The sequence below is a fragment of the Neopsephotus bourkii genome, unplaced genomic scaffold (genome assembly GCF_033783945.1).
Source record: "Neopsephotus bourkii isolate Nb327-2 ecotype Australia unplaced genomic scaffold, CSIRO-AGI_Nbou_v1 NB_860, whole genome shotgun sequence".
NCBI classification, from domain to species: domain Eukaryota; kingdom Metazoa; phylum Chordata; class Aves; order Psittaciformes; family Psittacidae; genus Neopsephotus; species Neopsephotus bourkii.
Window position 1 is genome coordinate 1,622,074 of NW_026901356.1, and position 12,988 is coordinate 1,635,061.

The 12,988-nt window shown below is 38.7% G+C and overlaps 1 protein-coding gene across 3 annotated transcripts in view; it reads right to left on the reverse strand.

Moving 5' to 3' along the window:
* Positions 1-12,988, reverse strand: part of MPPED2 (metallophosphoesterase domain containing 2) — a 276,881-nt gene that overhangs the window by 233,950 nt on the left and 29,943 nt on the right. For all 3 annotated transcript variants that reach the window (XM_061356580.1, XM_061356578.1, XM_061356579.1), the window contains exon 3: positions 7,121-7,302. In XM_061356580.1, coding sequence (XP_061212564.1) covers positions 7,121-7,302 — 182 coding nt within the window. The remainder of the gene's footprint in view (positions 1-7,120; positions 7,303-12,988) is intronic.

Consider the following 12,988-nt stretch of genomic DNA (forward strand, 5'->3'; position numbering starts at 1 on the left):
ACATACAACATAAAAAAAACAGTGGCGATTAAAACAAATAAAAAAAGGCTTTGTAACAGACAGGACACTGCCAACCAGCTTTAAATTAAATTACACAGCCTGCTAATCTTTACGATGAAATAAAATTTCTTTCAACACTACACATTACATTAAAATCTGCAGTGCTTTCTTCCCCCAGCCCCAACCTTTCTCTGCTCAAAGCAACTCCTCCACCCCGACCCCATTGTTCTTTCTAAGCAGCAACGTGATGCTCTACTAACAGAAAGACGACTTATTTTAATTGGATATTGTTAATATGGTGTGCATGATGGGAACATTTAGGACAGAGGTATTTCTGCACTTCGTATTTTTCATGCAACATTAAATTTGTGACAGAATAAATTGATGGTGTACAAAGAATACATACTTTGCCTGCTTTCCTTTGAAATCATTCGCATATTATGATATGTGGCTGCAGTAGCAATGCTGGAGGAAGAATCTGATGACAGTGCCTATAAAACTCCCTATTTGGGTGGCACTGCTTGGTTCATGCCTGGTCAGTACAACAGCCATAGATCTCTGTCCTGTTCTAAAGTGGTTTTACGAGAAAACGGGAATTGAAAGAAAGAATTATTTCGGTTATTTTATAGATTTGTTTTGGTTATGGTTTGTTATTTGAAACCTGAACCCTTCCCTCCCCCCCATTAAGACAACAGCAGTCCAGGGAAACAGATCCAAGAAATGACTGAGCAATTATTGTGATAGAAAGTCCAAAGAAGAATTGTGCAATACTTCCCACTGGCTTCTTTCATTGAAATTACCAAATGAATATGCTAAGTTCAAACATACACAGAGCCACTCAATGAAAACATTATTCTCTTTGAAAGTACATTTCACCTAGCCAAGTTTTCTAATAGCTGTCAAGTAACACCTTAATATTGGTCTGACTGACTCACCATGCCAGGTAGTACACAACTTACTATAGAGGTTTTTACACTGTATCTAGGAAGTTAGTGACTGCAGTTTAAAAACAATCACATTTTCTCTGTATGCCACTAACAGTAAACAGTTTCTAGTGAAATGCCTTTATAGAAAGTTGCCAGGAATAACAAAACCAAAACAAAACAACTGGTCAAATGTGAATAAACTTACAATACTCCTCGCACAAATTCCACTTTAGTCAGTGGGAAATTTACTATCTTGTCTCACTTCAATACAGCCTCTTTTATTTTACCTTGTAAGTTATACTTCTAGGGTTTTGTTTTCCACAAACCGTCTAGTATCTGTCTCAGAGCAGAGGATAAATATGAAAGAGCAGCTACTACCACCAGAGCACAAAAGTGTAATTTTGCACATTTTACCACTTTTGCTTTCACATTTCACTGTAGATTGCTACATCAGGAAAACATTAATCAGCTGATGACCAAAAATCCACATGGCTGCATGTCACCACTATTTCAATAAAAAGTATCATTCAAATTATTTTTGTATTCCTCTGAGAAGAAAAAACCAAAATGATTAATATATCTAAAACCAGTTTGTGCAAATAAAAGCCGAGCACTAATGACAATTTAGTCGAGCCACAGGGGAATTTAAAACTAAGTACAAATGTGAATTTAACCATTAAATGTGACGTTAAACACAGTTCAAGTTAGAACAAAACCGAAGCCGTGATACTGCAATAAAACCTAAATAAACTTGGAAGAAACTTTTAAAAACTACCATAAAGACAGAGTGAGATACAGAAGCCAGAGACCTAAGTAAAAAACACCCATCACATGACAAAAACCTGAAGGTTCTAGATTTCATCTCATAAATCTGTTTGGTTGTTTTTTTTTTTTAATGAAATAGCATTCCAAACTTGTAATATTCAGCATCTAGAATTAATAAGCAAGTAGACACAATAAAACTGTCTGTACAGGCTTGCAAGGGCACCTCCAGGTCTCCATAATTCTCCAGTTGAGAGCATCTCTGAGATAGGCAGTCAACGTGGTCCGAATGCTGCAAATCACACAGAACTCCCAATGGGATCAGAGGGACAGCAGAATGCCAAGCGTCAACAGAAGGGCCAACTGTCTTCAGCAGCCAGCAAATTTATTAAAATACGCGTATACCATTCCAGTGTCTGAAGCCTAAAGAAGCTCCTCACCAGAGCCTCTCACAGAAGACATAGCTGGTTTCAAAATCAGACTAATAGATTTTCCAGGGAGTTGCTTCCCTCTCTCCCAGAACAGCTGTGCAAAACTCATACACACTTAAAGGATTAAAGCTACCTCAGCATTTTCTTTCACTTGCAATGAATGCAATATTTTTTTTTCAAGTGCTAAGAGGTTTTTTGTTCATCAAATGGTATTTTATGTTTAGTCAATTACTCATTCTGGCTATAACAAGTAGAGCAATACAGGGTTCAAAATACTCTCCAGATGGTAAAAAACACAAATCAGAAACAAATTCATTTATAAAAATAGGAAGATTATTTTTTCTTAAAAAAATCATAAAAGCCATGATTTTACTTTAAATTATTCATAAGCTTTCTTCTGGTTCTAAATTAGTTCAGAATACTTTGAGCTAATATCCCTCTGAATACGGAGAAATTTAGAGCTTACTGGTTTGTTTCATAAGAAAGTGTCATGTCAGATGCTAAAATAATTCACATCAGAAATACACTTTTACAGAGCGAAAGTCCCCCAAGAGTAAATATTTCGTCACAAAGAAACATTTTTCAGTGTACATTAGCAAGAGGAATACACTCACACAAAACCCTAAATGAAATATGCATGGAGGGGAGACGAAGCATAGATAAACTGAGGGAATAACTGAGCCAGACCAGAGAGACTGAGGAAGGATACAAAAGGAATGTGACCCTGAATGTTTAAACAGTGATAACACAAGGGCTTGATCTTAACATTACACATTTTTGTTACAGCTCATTTTTTTCCAGATTAAATTATACTATCTTTAAGATCAAACACTATTTTGGCAGGTGTCTGGCTTACAGTTTTGAATAGCATTTCAAGTTTCTACAGCACTAATGCAAAAATCTAAGCATAGACTGGAACCAAGTGTCTGTCCACACCTCCCAAAGCACCACTACATTTTCAGTGCTCTTCCCATTTTGTCAATCTATTCCATGTAACAGCCAGCAATTCCAAGCTGGAGCTGCTATTTTCAATAACTAAACATTCACATAAAACTGAACTTTAAAACAACTGACAAAATGTTGCTGAGGACCATATCCATATATTCAGAGTGTAACAAGAAAGCCTCCACATCAAAACAGTATAATCTTTCTTTGCACTTCAGCAGGATGGAGGAACTACACCACAGGAAAAAGAAAATTAAAAAAGAAAAATGGTCAATTTTTACTTTAGCTCTATCAACAATGCTTATACTAAAGCAAACACATATTACAGGTAAAGAAGTATTTGTTCCAGTACAAACTCACTGATCTTTCAAGAAGTTCCTTAGGTCACTATCCCATAGAAATGAAAAGAAACATTCATTCCAAACAAAAACAAAACATGAAAGGGAAAACCTGAAACAGACAAAGTGCTAAATCCCACACCAGCTAAACTCAGGGGAAAAAAAAAAAGAAAAGCCAAATTCTACTCTCAGTTCCACAGACATAAACAGGGAGCAATTTCACCTACTGGATTTATTTGCATCTTCCACTGCAGAATTCTGCCTTTTTCATGCAGCAATATGCCTTATATTAGAAATTTTGCATGAGAAGGGGAAAAAAATGAACACAGTAAGAGGTATCTAGTAGAGGAAAAAAGAACAAAACTGGCTATTTGAGAAAAATGACTAAACCAGATGCAAATTATTCACACAAGTAAGGATATGCACAATCAGGCCCATGCTAATTGAACACAATAAACATATCGTCACTCATTAAAGGTCTATCTGCCTGAATTTATCTTTGCTTTATCTTCAGTTCTTATGAGTTATTCAATCACTTCCCATCACAGGGAAAGGAAATATTGCACTATGAAGAGAGAGCTATAATTAGATATTCCTGTATTTCATTTCACATATATGACTGAATGAGAATGGATGGGGAAAATATGAACAGTGATAATAATAGTATTTTGAAACATTCAGTAAGAAATATATTGGGCACAGAATAACATCTTAAGTCTTCCTCAGCCCGCAATGCTGTGTTTACTGCAAGGACAGTCAAGTTACTATAAGAGATTTTTAATGAAAACAATTATAATTTTAGAATAACTGTGTTTAAAGCATTTAACAGTCACTAAGGTCAAGTGATCACAGCAGTTACAAGACCCAAGGGACATGTTCACACCAAAACAAAGTGAATAAATTACCTCAGCTAGTGTGTGTAATCACTAAGTGACCACAGAGGTTACTCAGGGTAGAAGCTCAGATGACTTTCATGCAAAACCAATAATGAAAATTTATCAGCCAAAGGGAAAAGGCACAAGAACCAGTAGAAGTTGCAGGACGAGCTAAAAGCTAGAAGTGTGAAAGAGTGATTCAGTGGTGGAGACAAGGAAGAAGGATGGATGTTAATGAAATGGGTGGACAAGATGCTCAACATCTTGCTCAGGTGAGATGCAAGACTCACAACATACTGTTTCAGGGTTGACAAGTGCTCTCAGTCCTGTGTAACTCTGGCATTTGTAACACCCAGTGAAGTACAAGCAAGGCAGGGGTGCAGAATAATCATCTTTTAACTTTTCCTTTGATTTTACTGCCAATAAAATAATGGGCAGGTTTTGTGTCTTAGTTACCTTATTATACAATCCTAGTAGACATGAGTCCCTGGTTTTTTGCCATGGAGTAGGTAAAATAAGCTGCAGAATGAAGCCTAACTTTGATCTGACTTCTTTCCCTCATGGTATAAATTATACAGATGCTTTGTCTTCATTACTGTTCAGCCTGGAGAAGAGAAGGCTGCGTGGAGACCTCATAGCAGCCTGCCAGTATCTGAAGGGGGCCTATAGAGATGCTGGGGAGGGACTCTTCATTAGGGACTGTAGTGATAGGACAAGGGGTAATGAGTTAAAACTTAAACAAGGGAAGTTTAGATTGGATATAAGGAGGAAATTCTTTCCTGTTAGGGTGGTGAGGCACTGGAATAGGTTGTCCAGGGAGGCTGTGAATGCTCCATCCCTGGCAGTGTTCAAGGCCAGGTTGGATGAGGCCTCGGGTAATATGGTTTAGAGTGAGGTGTCCCTGCCCATGGCAGGGGGTTGGAACTTGATGATCTTAAGGTCCTTTCCAACCCTAACTGTTCTATGATTCTATGCTTACTGCTTTACAACAAGACTGCCAGTGGAGAAAACCACGCACAGAGAAGATATGAAAACCTCTTTCTATAACGACAATGTTACATTTTATGGGAGTTCTCAGTGCACTGCTTTGGAATAAGGTTCCTACCAAACATGATGAAAAATCACGCCCTCCCACTACAGAGCAGAAGAAAAATGAATCCTGCCTGTTTCTGCCTGCCACTGGTATATATCTTTTTAACTATTACATGGCATCACCTCACAACCTTGAAGGTATCAATCTTCACAATATACGCAGTAAACAGAAAAACACTATTACTCCCATTTTGCAGATAGGAGCCTGAAATAAACTCCTGAAAGGCAAATGTACATGCCTGCCTCCATAGCAGTTTGATTCCAGATGAGCAGAGGACAGCACTGGAGCAAGTACTGACCAACGCAACACAGTTTCACAGGAGAATCAATTTGCTGCCTCACCTTATGCCAGAAACCTAGTAACTGCTATTGTCACACATACAAAAATGCAAGTGGACACTGTGCATGTAAAAAGAGAAAAGTTGAGGAAGATGATTCCTATTCTTCCCTCAGCTCATGTACATACTCACCTGCTTCTCCTACCACTCTTACTTCCCAGTCCTGCTATTACATTCCTAGAAAAAGAATAGTTTTGGGCTCCTAACATCTAGTTCTGCCTTCCAGAAATAAGAATGATAGAACTAAATTACACTAAGGTGGCAGTATCTGGAAGCCCCAGTCCCAAACAGCAATAAAAAGAAGGAAAAACGGTTGGGCTGTGGAAATAAGAGGAGGTCGGGATAATAAAAAGAATAATACAGAGAAAATGCAAAGAAGGGTGAAAAGACAGAGTATGAAGGCTCTTCTATTTAAAAATTCCTTTTGTAAATCTAAATGCTCTTACTTATTTATTGAAGGGTCAGCCAACGAACTCCAGTGGAATAAAATGATGCTATTAAAGGCATGTAGAGATGTGGCCATCACAGAGTAGGCAAGACAAACTGGACTGATGGAGGTAAAGTCTGCTGACAAAGCTATGCTTTCAGAAGTTTTTCTATAATGCTATAAATTCATTCTAAAATTTCTTGAAGATCAGCTGATCAAGTCACCCTCACCTCTGGGTATTTCTAGTGCAAGTGGTGACATGGCAGTACACAGCCAACCTAGCAGCAGTATTTGTAACAGGAGTATGCTTGCACAAGTTCCCCTCCTTCATTTTGGTCTTCTGCTGTTGCAACTTAATTGGCCTCAACTGTAGTAATACAGTATCAAGGCACTGCTATCAAATACAGCAGAATATGAAAGGCATTCTACCAAAGAGGCATTGAGTGCCTGCATTCAAAGATCACATGCCAGTATTCTAATTCAAAGGGGCAACCATGTGTATACCACCCCCAAAAAATTATCTTCCAAACAGTATTACTGATTTTGCCATCTTATATTGTGGGAAGAAGGACTTTCATCCTTTCCAAATACGTTGTAGCTTTCAGCACTGCTTTAAATTACAGTAAACCCAAAACACAGTGAGCGATAGTTTCGGCTGTGGATATAAAATCCCACAGCATCAACTCATGGGACACTGTATGCATTCATCTACGATGCCACCACCCCCTCAGCAACATAAGGCTACACAGTCCTTGCTGTTGAATGACAATCTTTTCCCTCAAGATAATGCAGAAATACAGCAAAGTCTCTAAATTTGTCTTAATTAACAGAATCATACTGAGCGTAGGAACAGCACATCACAGGAGGACAAGTGGAGCAAAGGTGGGTGGGGGGATTTTGAAGTGCTCTAATTCAATTAGGAGGCAGTGACTGACACTTGGACAGGAGAGGTTAATTGGGGTCACCAAAAGGCAGTAATTCCTTACCTAACCAGTCATTAAACTTCTTAACCTCTGAGGGCAGTCCCAGCTCGGTGAAATCGCCCGTGTGGAGAAGGATGTCCCCATAAGGCATCTGGATGCCATCTGTTCTGGAGTGTGTGTCTGAGACGCAGACAAATCGCGTGTGGCCCGCTGGTTTTGGAGTGTCATATGGGATAGGGTCGACCCTAAAGCAGACACATAAAGATCTCGTAACAGTTACAAGGTTAAAACCCTAGCATCTATTATTTCATCTCTACATAAGCGTGCATGCACACAGACACACATCCATTTACACACACCATGCTGAAGGAAATGACTGTAACACAACACTGCCAAAAATCCAGAAGGACCACAGTGATCCTTAAATACTCACCTGGTAAAACAGGGAGATTAAAAAAAACACAAGATATGGCCAGTTTCTGATACTAAAGTTAACTTAAGCACTGGAATAAAAACAGATTCAAAAGACTTCTAATTCAGCTATATTTTTTCCATCACTTGCCTTATGGACAAGCATGGGTCATGAAATAACAGGTCTCACAGGTGAGCCAGCAATGTGATCACCTCTCACAGTTACCACCTCTCACTTGAGGTGATCAGCTTATCACCTGATTTTGTTTAACGGCACAGGCACTCCTACCGATTCCAGCAGGAATATTGATTTACACAAAATCAGGTATATTCAGGAGTGCTTTGATGAAGACCAGAAATTGCGGAACTGAGTCTTAATGACAACTTCTTACACTCATGCAAAATCCTGAGCTCGTATTTCCAAAATCTGTAAAGTCAGGAACTGACGTGGCAGAGATGAAGCAGTCACAGATTAAACGTTTGTTGGGGTTTTTTTCCTAAACCAAGTGATGTTAAAAATTTATTTCCACTGGTAATTTCCAACCTACAGCAGTTAATTTGATCTTATCAACTATACATGACCCATCACAGAAGTTTTCTTTTGAGTTGCTCTGGTTCTGGGCTTTTTTTAAATATAAGGAGTATAGAGAAAAATAAAAGCTTTATGCATACTTAGTGGTTAGACATTGCAATTTTAACAGAATAACTTAAAATACAAAAGACAACCCACTGCCTACTTTGGAATAGAAATTATTTCTCTGCAGAGTTACCGTCATCTGAATAGCACAGCATCTGGATTAACACCACAGAAAACCTCATCCCAGCTCCACAAAACTTCAACCCATTCCGTTGATGTGCCACTTTGAGTGGTTAGAGCTTAGCTTCAGCTAGAAATTTTGAGGTATTTAGGGTCAGAATAATAGTCCACCAATAATAGTCTCAAATCATGACAGCAGTGACACCAAGCTCTAAGTGCTTTAAAACACCTAAAATAATGCTCGTCTAAGAGTTATTGGGACAAACTGGCATAACAGATATTAAAAAATCGGTGCTTTCAAGTAAAAAGATGAAACATGTTTTATTACTCTCCACACTGAAAAAACAAGTAACTAGCACACATCAATGCAAATGTTTTTCTTAAATCCCTATATTTGTAATGAGATGTTGAAGTATTCCATTATTTACTTAAAACGGTATTTACTCCTTTTAGTAAACTAAATTAGTAATTAGTGTTTACTACATATTGAACTGTGCGAAAACTTCCAACAGCATCTTTAACAACAAATCTTTAACTTAAGCCCCCCCCCCCCTTAGGTGAGAAAAACCAAAACATTCTCCAGGGAGCAATTCAGCTTATATACTCAGCAGTGTTTTAGTGGTTAAAAAAAATCAGACTCCATATGGATATGTACTGGTCTCCAGTGGAAAAAAAAAAACCCACATGAATGCACTGAATAAGTTTTTACTGAGCCTTTTGTATTTGGTAGATTGATTACTAACAGCTAAAATTTTAGCATGGGGGCAGGGGGGGAAAGATGTTATTTGTTAGACTGCATTCTTCTAGGTACCATAATTAGTATCTCCAATCAAAGTGTATTTACCATAAATGTACCACATTTGGTTGCCATGATCCAATGAATTAATTTATAAAATTAAGGCACTACAAGATCATTTTACTGCAGGCTGGAGTGGATGAGAAGGGGGAGTTTGGTAGGTAACTTGTTTTGGCATTGTACCTCCTATTTGACCCAAAGCACCAGGTACAATTAGTTGAGCCATACAACTGGTTGCCACTACAACTCTGATAATCAATGGATTCTTTTCTGCAAGGGTCAGAAATTAGTAAGTTATTATTACAGAAGAAAATTCATTCACCCATTGAAATCATGCAGGCAAGCTGAGCAGAACTGTAATAGCCACAGTGCTTTTCTATTTGGTGTCTTCCTCCCAGATACTGACGGTAAGCTGAAACAGAGTAAACATGTGGGTCTCTCCCCGTCACTTCCACACTTCCAAGTACCTTTACTGCAGACAATACAAAAAATGAACATCAGCTCTCATCACATGCCTTGTTCAGCTCGTTTCTGCCTCAGCTGGGAGCAGCACTGCTTGCCTCTGGGGAGCCCAAGTTTGATCGTACGCAGCAGCTATGCTTTCGCTATTCTCTGCAGTTTGTTTCCAGACAAACCCTGTTTTGCTTTAGGCAATCCTTACTACAGTATCTGGTTTAGGAGTTTTCTATTCATCCAGTGACTGCCTTACAGAAAATTCTATAATCAAAATTCATTAAGTTCCTGACCCTTCTTTCTCCTCTTTACAAACACTATGATGTTGCCAAGTAACCTTTTTCCTACCTCTTAGCTCAATTTCTTCTCTTATTCAGTAGCACTTGCACACTATGTATTTGAAAGTGAGATACTGAACGTTATTGTGCTCAGCCCATCAATTTATCTTACTCAAAATAGTCCTTCAATAGAAACTTAATAAAAGTGGTGTTATTGCCAGTCCTAAAGGCTCAAGTTTTCTTTTCATCCACAGCTACAGTATGGCAAACAGTAATGCAAGATTTTCCGTTTCACTACATCACGAGAGGACTGGACTCTGAACTGCAGCAGGCACAGCTTTCTTCCCCACAGTTTTTGTCAGGTTTTGGTGACAAAGGAGATAAAATAATTATTTCAGCCTTGCCCTCCACCAGTCTGCTGAATCAGAGCACATACCCAAGAAATTCAACATATTCTTTCCCATTTGCTCAAACACAGTGCATCCAGCTAATTCTGACATTCTATCACCACAGATACTTCATTTTTCAGTCTTCCTAAGCCACCAGAGCAAAACACTTTACAGATGACTTGGTGACTGCATTTGGAAAAGCATGCTCATGAAAAGATGCAATAAATGTTACTCCTGAATAATTTAAATGTTCCTACATTGGGATTAATACAGAAAATCAGGATATGGAAAACAACCTGAGAAAATAGCCACATATCAAAATGATATTTTTTTTTGCCTTAAGTTAGTAATGATTTTGGGCACCTAACTTCCTGTACAGACAGCTGCTAATAGGTGGTTACTTATCCTAAGATCTCTTGCACCTTAGAAAACCAGGCACTTGGGCATTTTTTCAGAAGTTTATATAAGGCCCAGAATGAAAATCCATACGGCAGTAGAGCAATAACTGCTTTATAAGATCACGGCAGCAACAAAGATCTGCCACATTTAATGCATTTATGGTAAGGGTTTAGGTATCAGAAGGGACTATATAATCATTGTACACTTCCATAAGGGCTTTGTTTATCAGGTAATTAATTACTTGGCTTTACTAAACTGCCCTTACCACCACTTGTTCTCATTTAGAGGGAGAGTCCCTCAGGCACAAACCTCACATTTACAGTTTACAGCTGCTCCCAGGGAATACTGCTTCCAGGGAACACATGGCTTTGGAGTTGTACACTGTCCTCATCCATCCGATAGCAAATTTTGTCATGGCTTTATGCTTTAAAAGCAGCGATGAAGTAAAATAAGCAACAACGAAGGATGTCACACTATGCAACAGAAAAATCACGTAAGACACAACCAGCATTTTCCCGAAAGGATTAGAAAGTTTTGGTTGCAAAGGATAATTCTGCATGGGTGAGTCTGAATGCCGAAAATACAGAGCTCTGGCTGGGTTAGCCAGTCCTCGGGAATGTCTGTGCTTAGAGACCTGAACCCCCAGCCTTTTCACTTCCCTGCTCTCTTGGGTTTTGAGATATGCAAACCCCAAATCCCCTCTTACACAACAATTCCCAAGAAACCAATTCATCTGTGAAGATGGAATAAAAATCTTAAACATTAAGCCAGGAAGAATTTCCAGTTCCTTACGCTGAATAAATCACTTGGATGAATGCAGCCCTATGCCAGACAAAACATTTACAGATGCTGAAAAACCCTCCTCCCTATCCCAAACCCTACAACTCAAACCAGCACTGTTGCTTACAGCCCACTACTTGTAAGCTGGTTCTGTTGGCTTTGCTACAGGTGAACAAGTCACCAGTTGATGCAGAAAAGCACGTAATTTAAAATCAGCCCACAGCTCATAATGCTGTATTTTTGCCTGTTTTGCAGCAGATACTGACCAGCCTAGACCCAGCTATCTAACAGTTACCTGCCATTCCCCATCCCTCTCAGTGTTCAAGGCCAGGTTGGATGGGGCTTGAAGCAACCTGGCCTAGTGGAAGGTGCCCCCTGCCCATAACAGGGGGTCGGAACTGGATGAGCTTTTAAGGTCCCTTCCAATCCAAACGGATTGGGTCAGAAGGGATTCTATGATTCTGTGATTTTAATCTTTCCCAGGCTCACCAGATGCACGAATATTCCCATGACACAGAGGCCCACATCCTCCCTTGGCTGTGCCACATCGTACGCTGACTTTTCATCTCTTTTTCATTTCTCCATTGGATTGTACCTATGACTGAACTTGTGGGTTTGTATTTTTATGACATCTAAATCAGTATTCATTACAGACTCACTTAAAGCACAGACTTCAGGCCTGTGTACCACCTAAAATCTGTGTGGTTTTGCACTTAACTCTGCTGGTTTGGGAGTCATTTGGCAACATGCTATCTAGTAACTATTCTATATTGAAACCCAATCTATCTAGCTTTTCCGTATTAAAACCGTATCATATTACTTTAAAAAACCCTCGTACTCACACTTGCTATTAATAGTCAGGTTTATTTATTTACAGTTCAGCTTCCCCTTGCAAGATCTTTTACTCTTCCTGCTACACCTATTTTCAAAATTTGTAAACCAAATACTTTTTCAAACAGCCAGTTAGATTGGTATATTTAGTTTAGGATTAAAATACAAACATTTGCTGCAAAACCACTCTTAAAAGCCTGTTTCTAAGTGCTGTTAGTTCATCCTCCTCAGCTAGGGCAACAAAAGTTAATTTTGTTGAAACTGGAAAACAAAAGCAATATATTTTCTACATCTTCAGCTTTTCTTTCTTTGAATTCATACCTCGACACATGCTCCCTCTGGCATGGGAAGTTCAGGAGAATTTCTGTGAAAACTCCTTGCAATGTACTCCCAGTAGCCATATCTCACAGCTTTGTTATTGTGATCCTTGTTAGAGCCAGTCCCAAGTCCTGAAGCCCTGGAATTGGACGATGACGTGAGACCTGTGCCTAAATTATTTTCGCTAAAATATGTCAGTAAGTCTGTCAGCTGCAGTAAAAGCATGAAATGCATCTGTATGCCCTCCAGACAGTTAAGAAACGGAATGAAAATAAAAGATGTGTAATTGTTCTTATTTATAGAAGGATCTGAGAACTACTAGGCCAAGTTCATGATTTTAGAACCAGTTTCTAATGCCACATACCAGAAGGACTATATCAAAATCAAACTGTAATTGTGTCTACATTTTTAAACAAAAACTTTGGTATCTTAATTTAAAATCTTCAGCTCACAACATTGAGTCTTCAAACAGAGTGTCATTTAGTGTAAGTTGATCAAGCTAATATGAACATGAACACA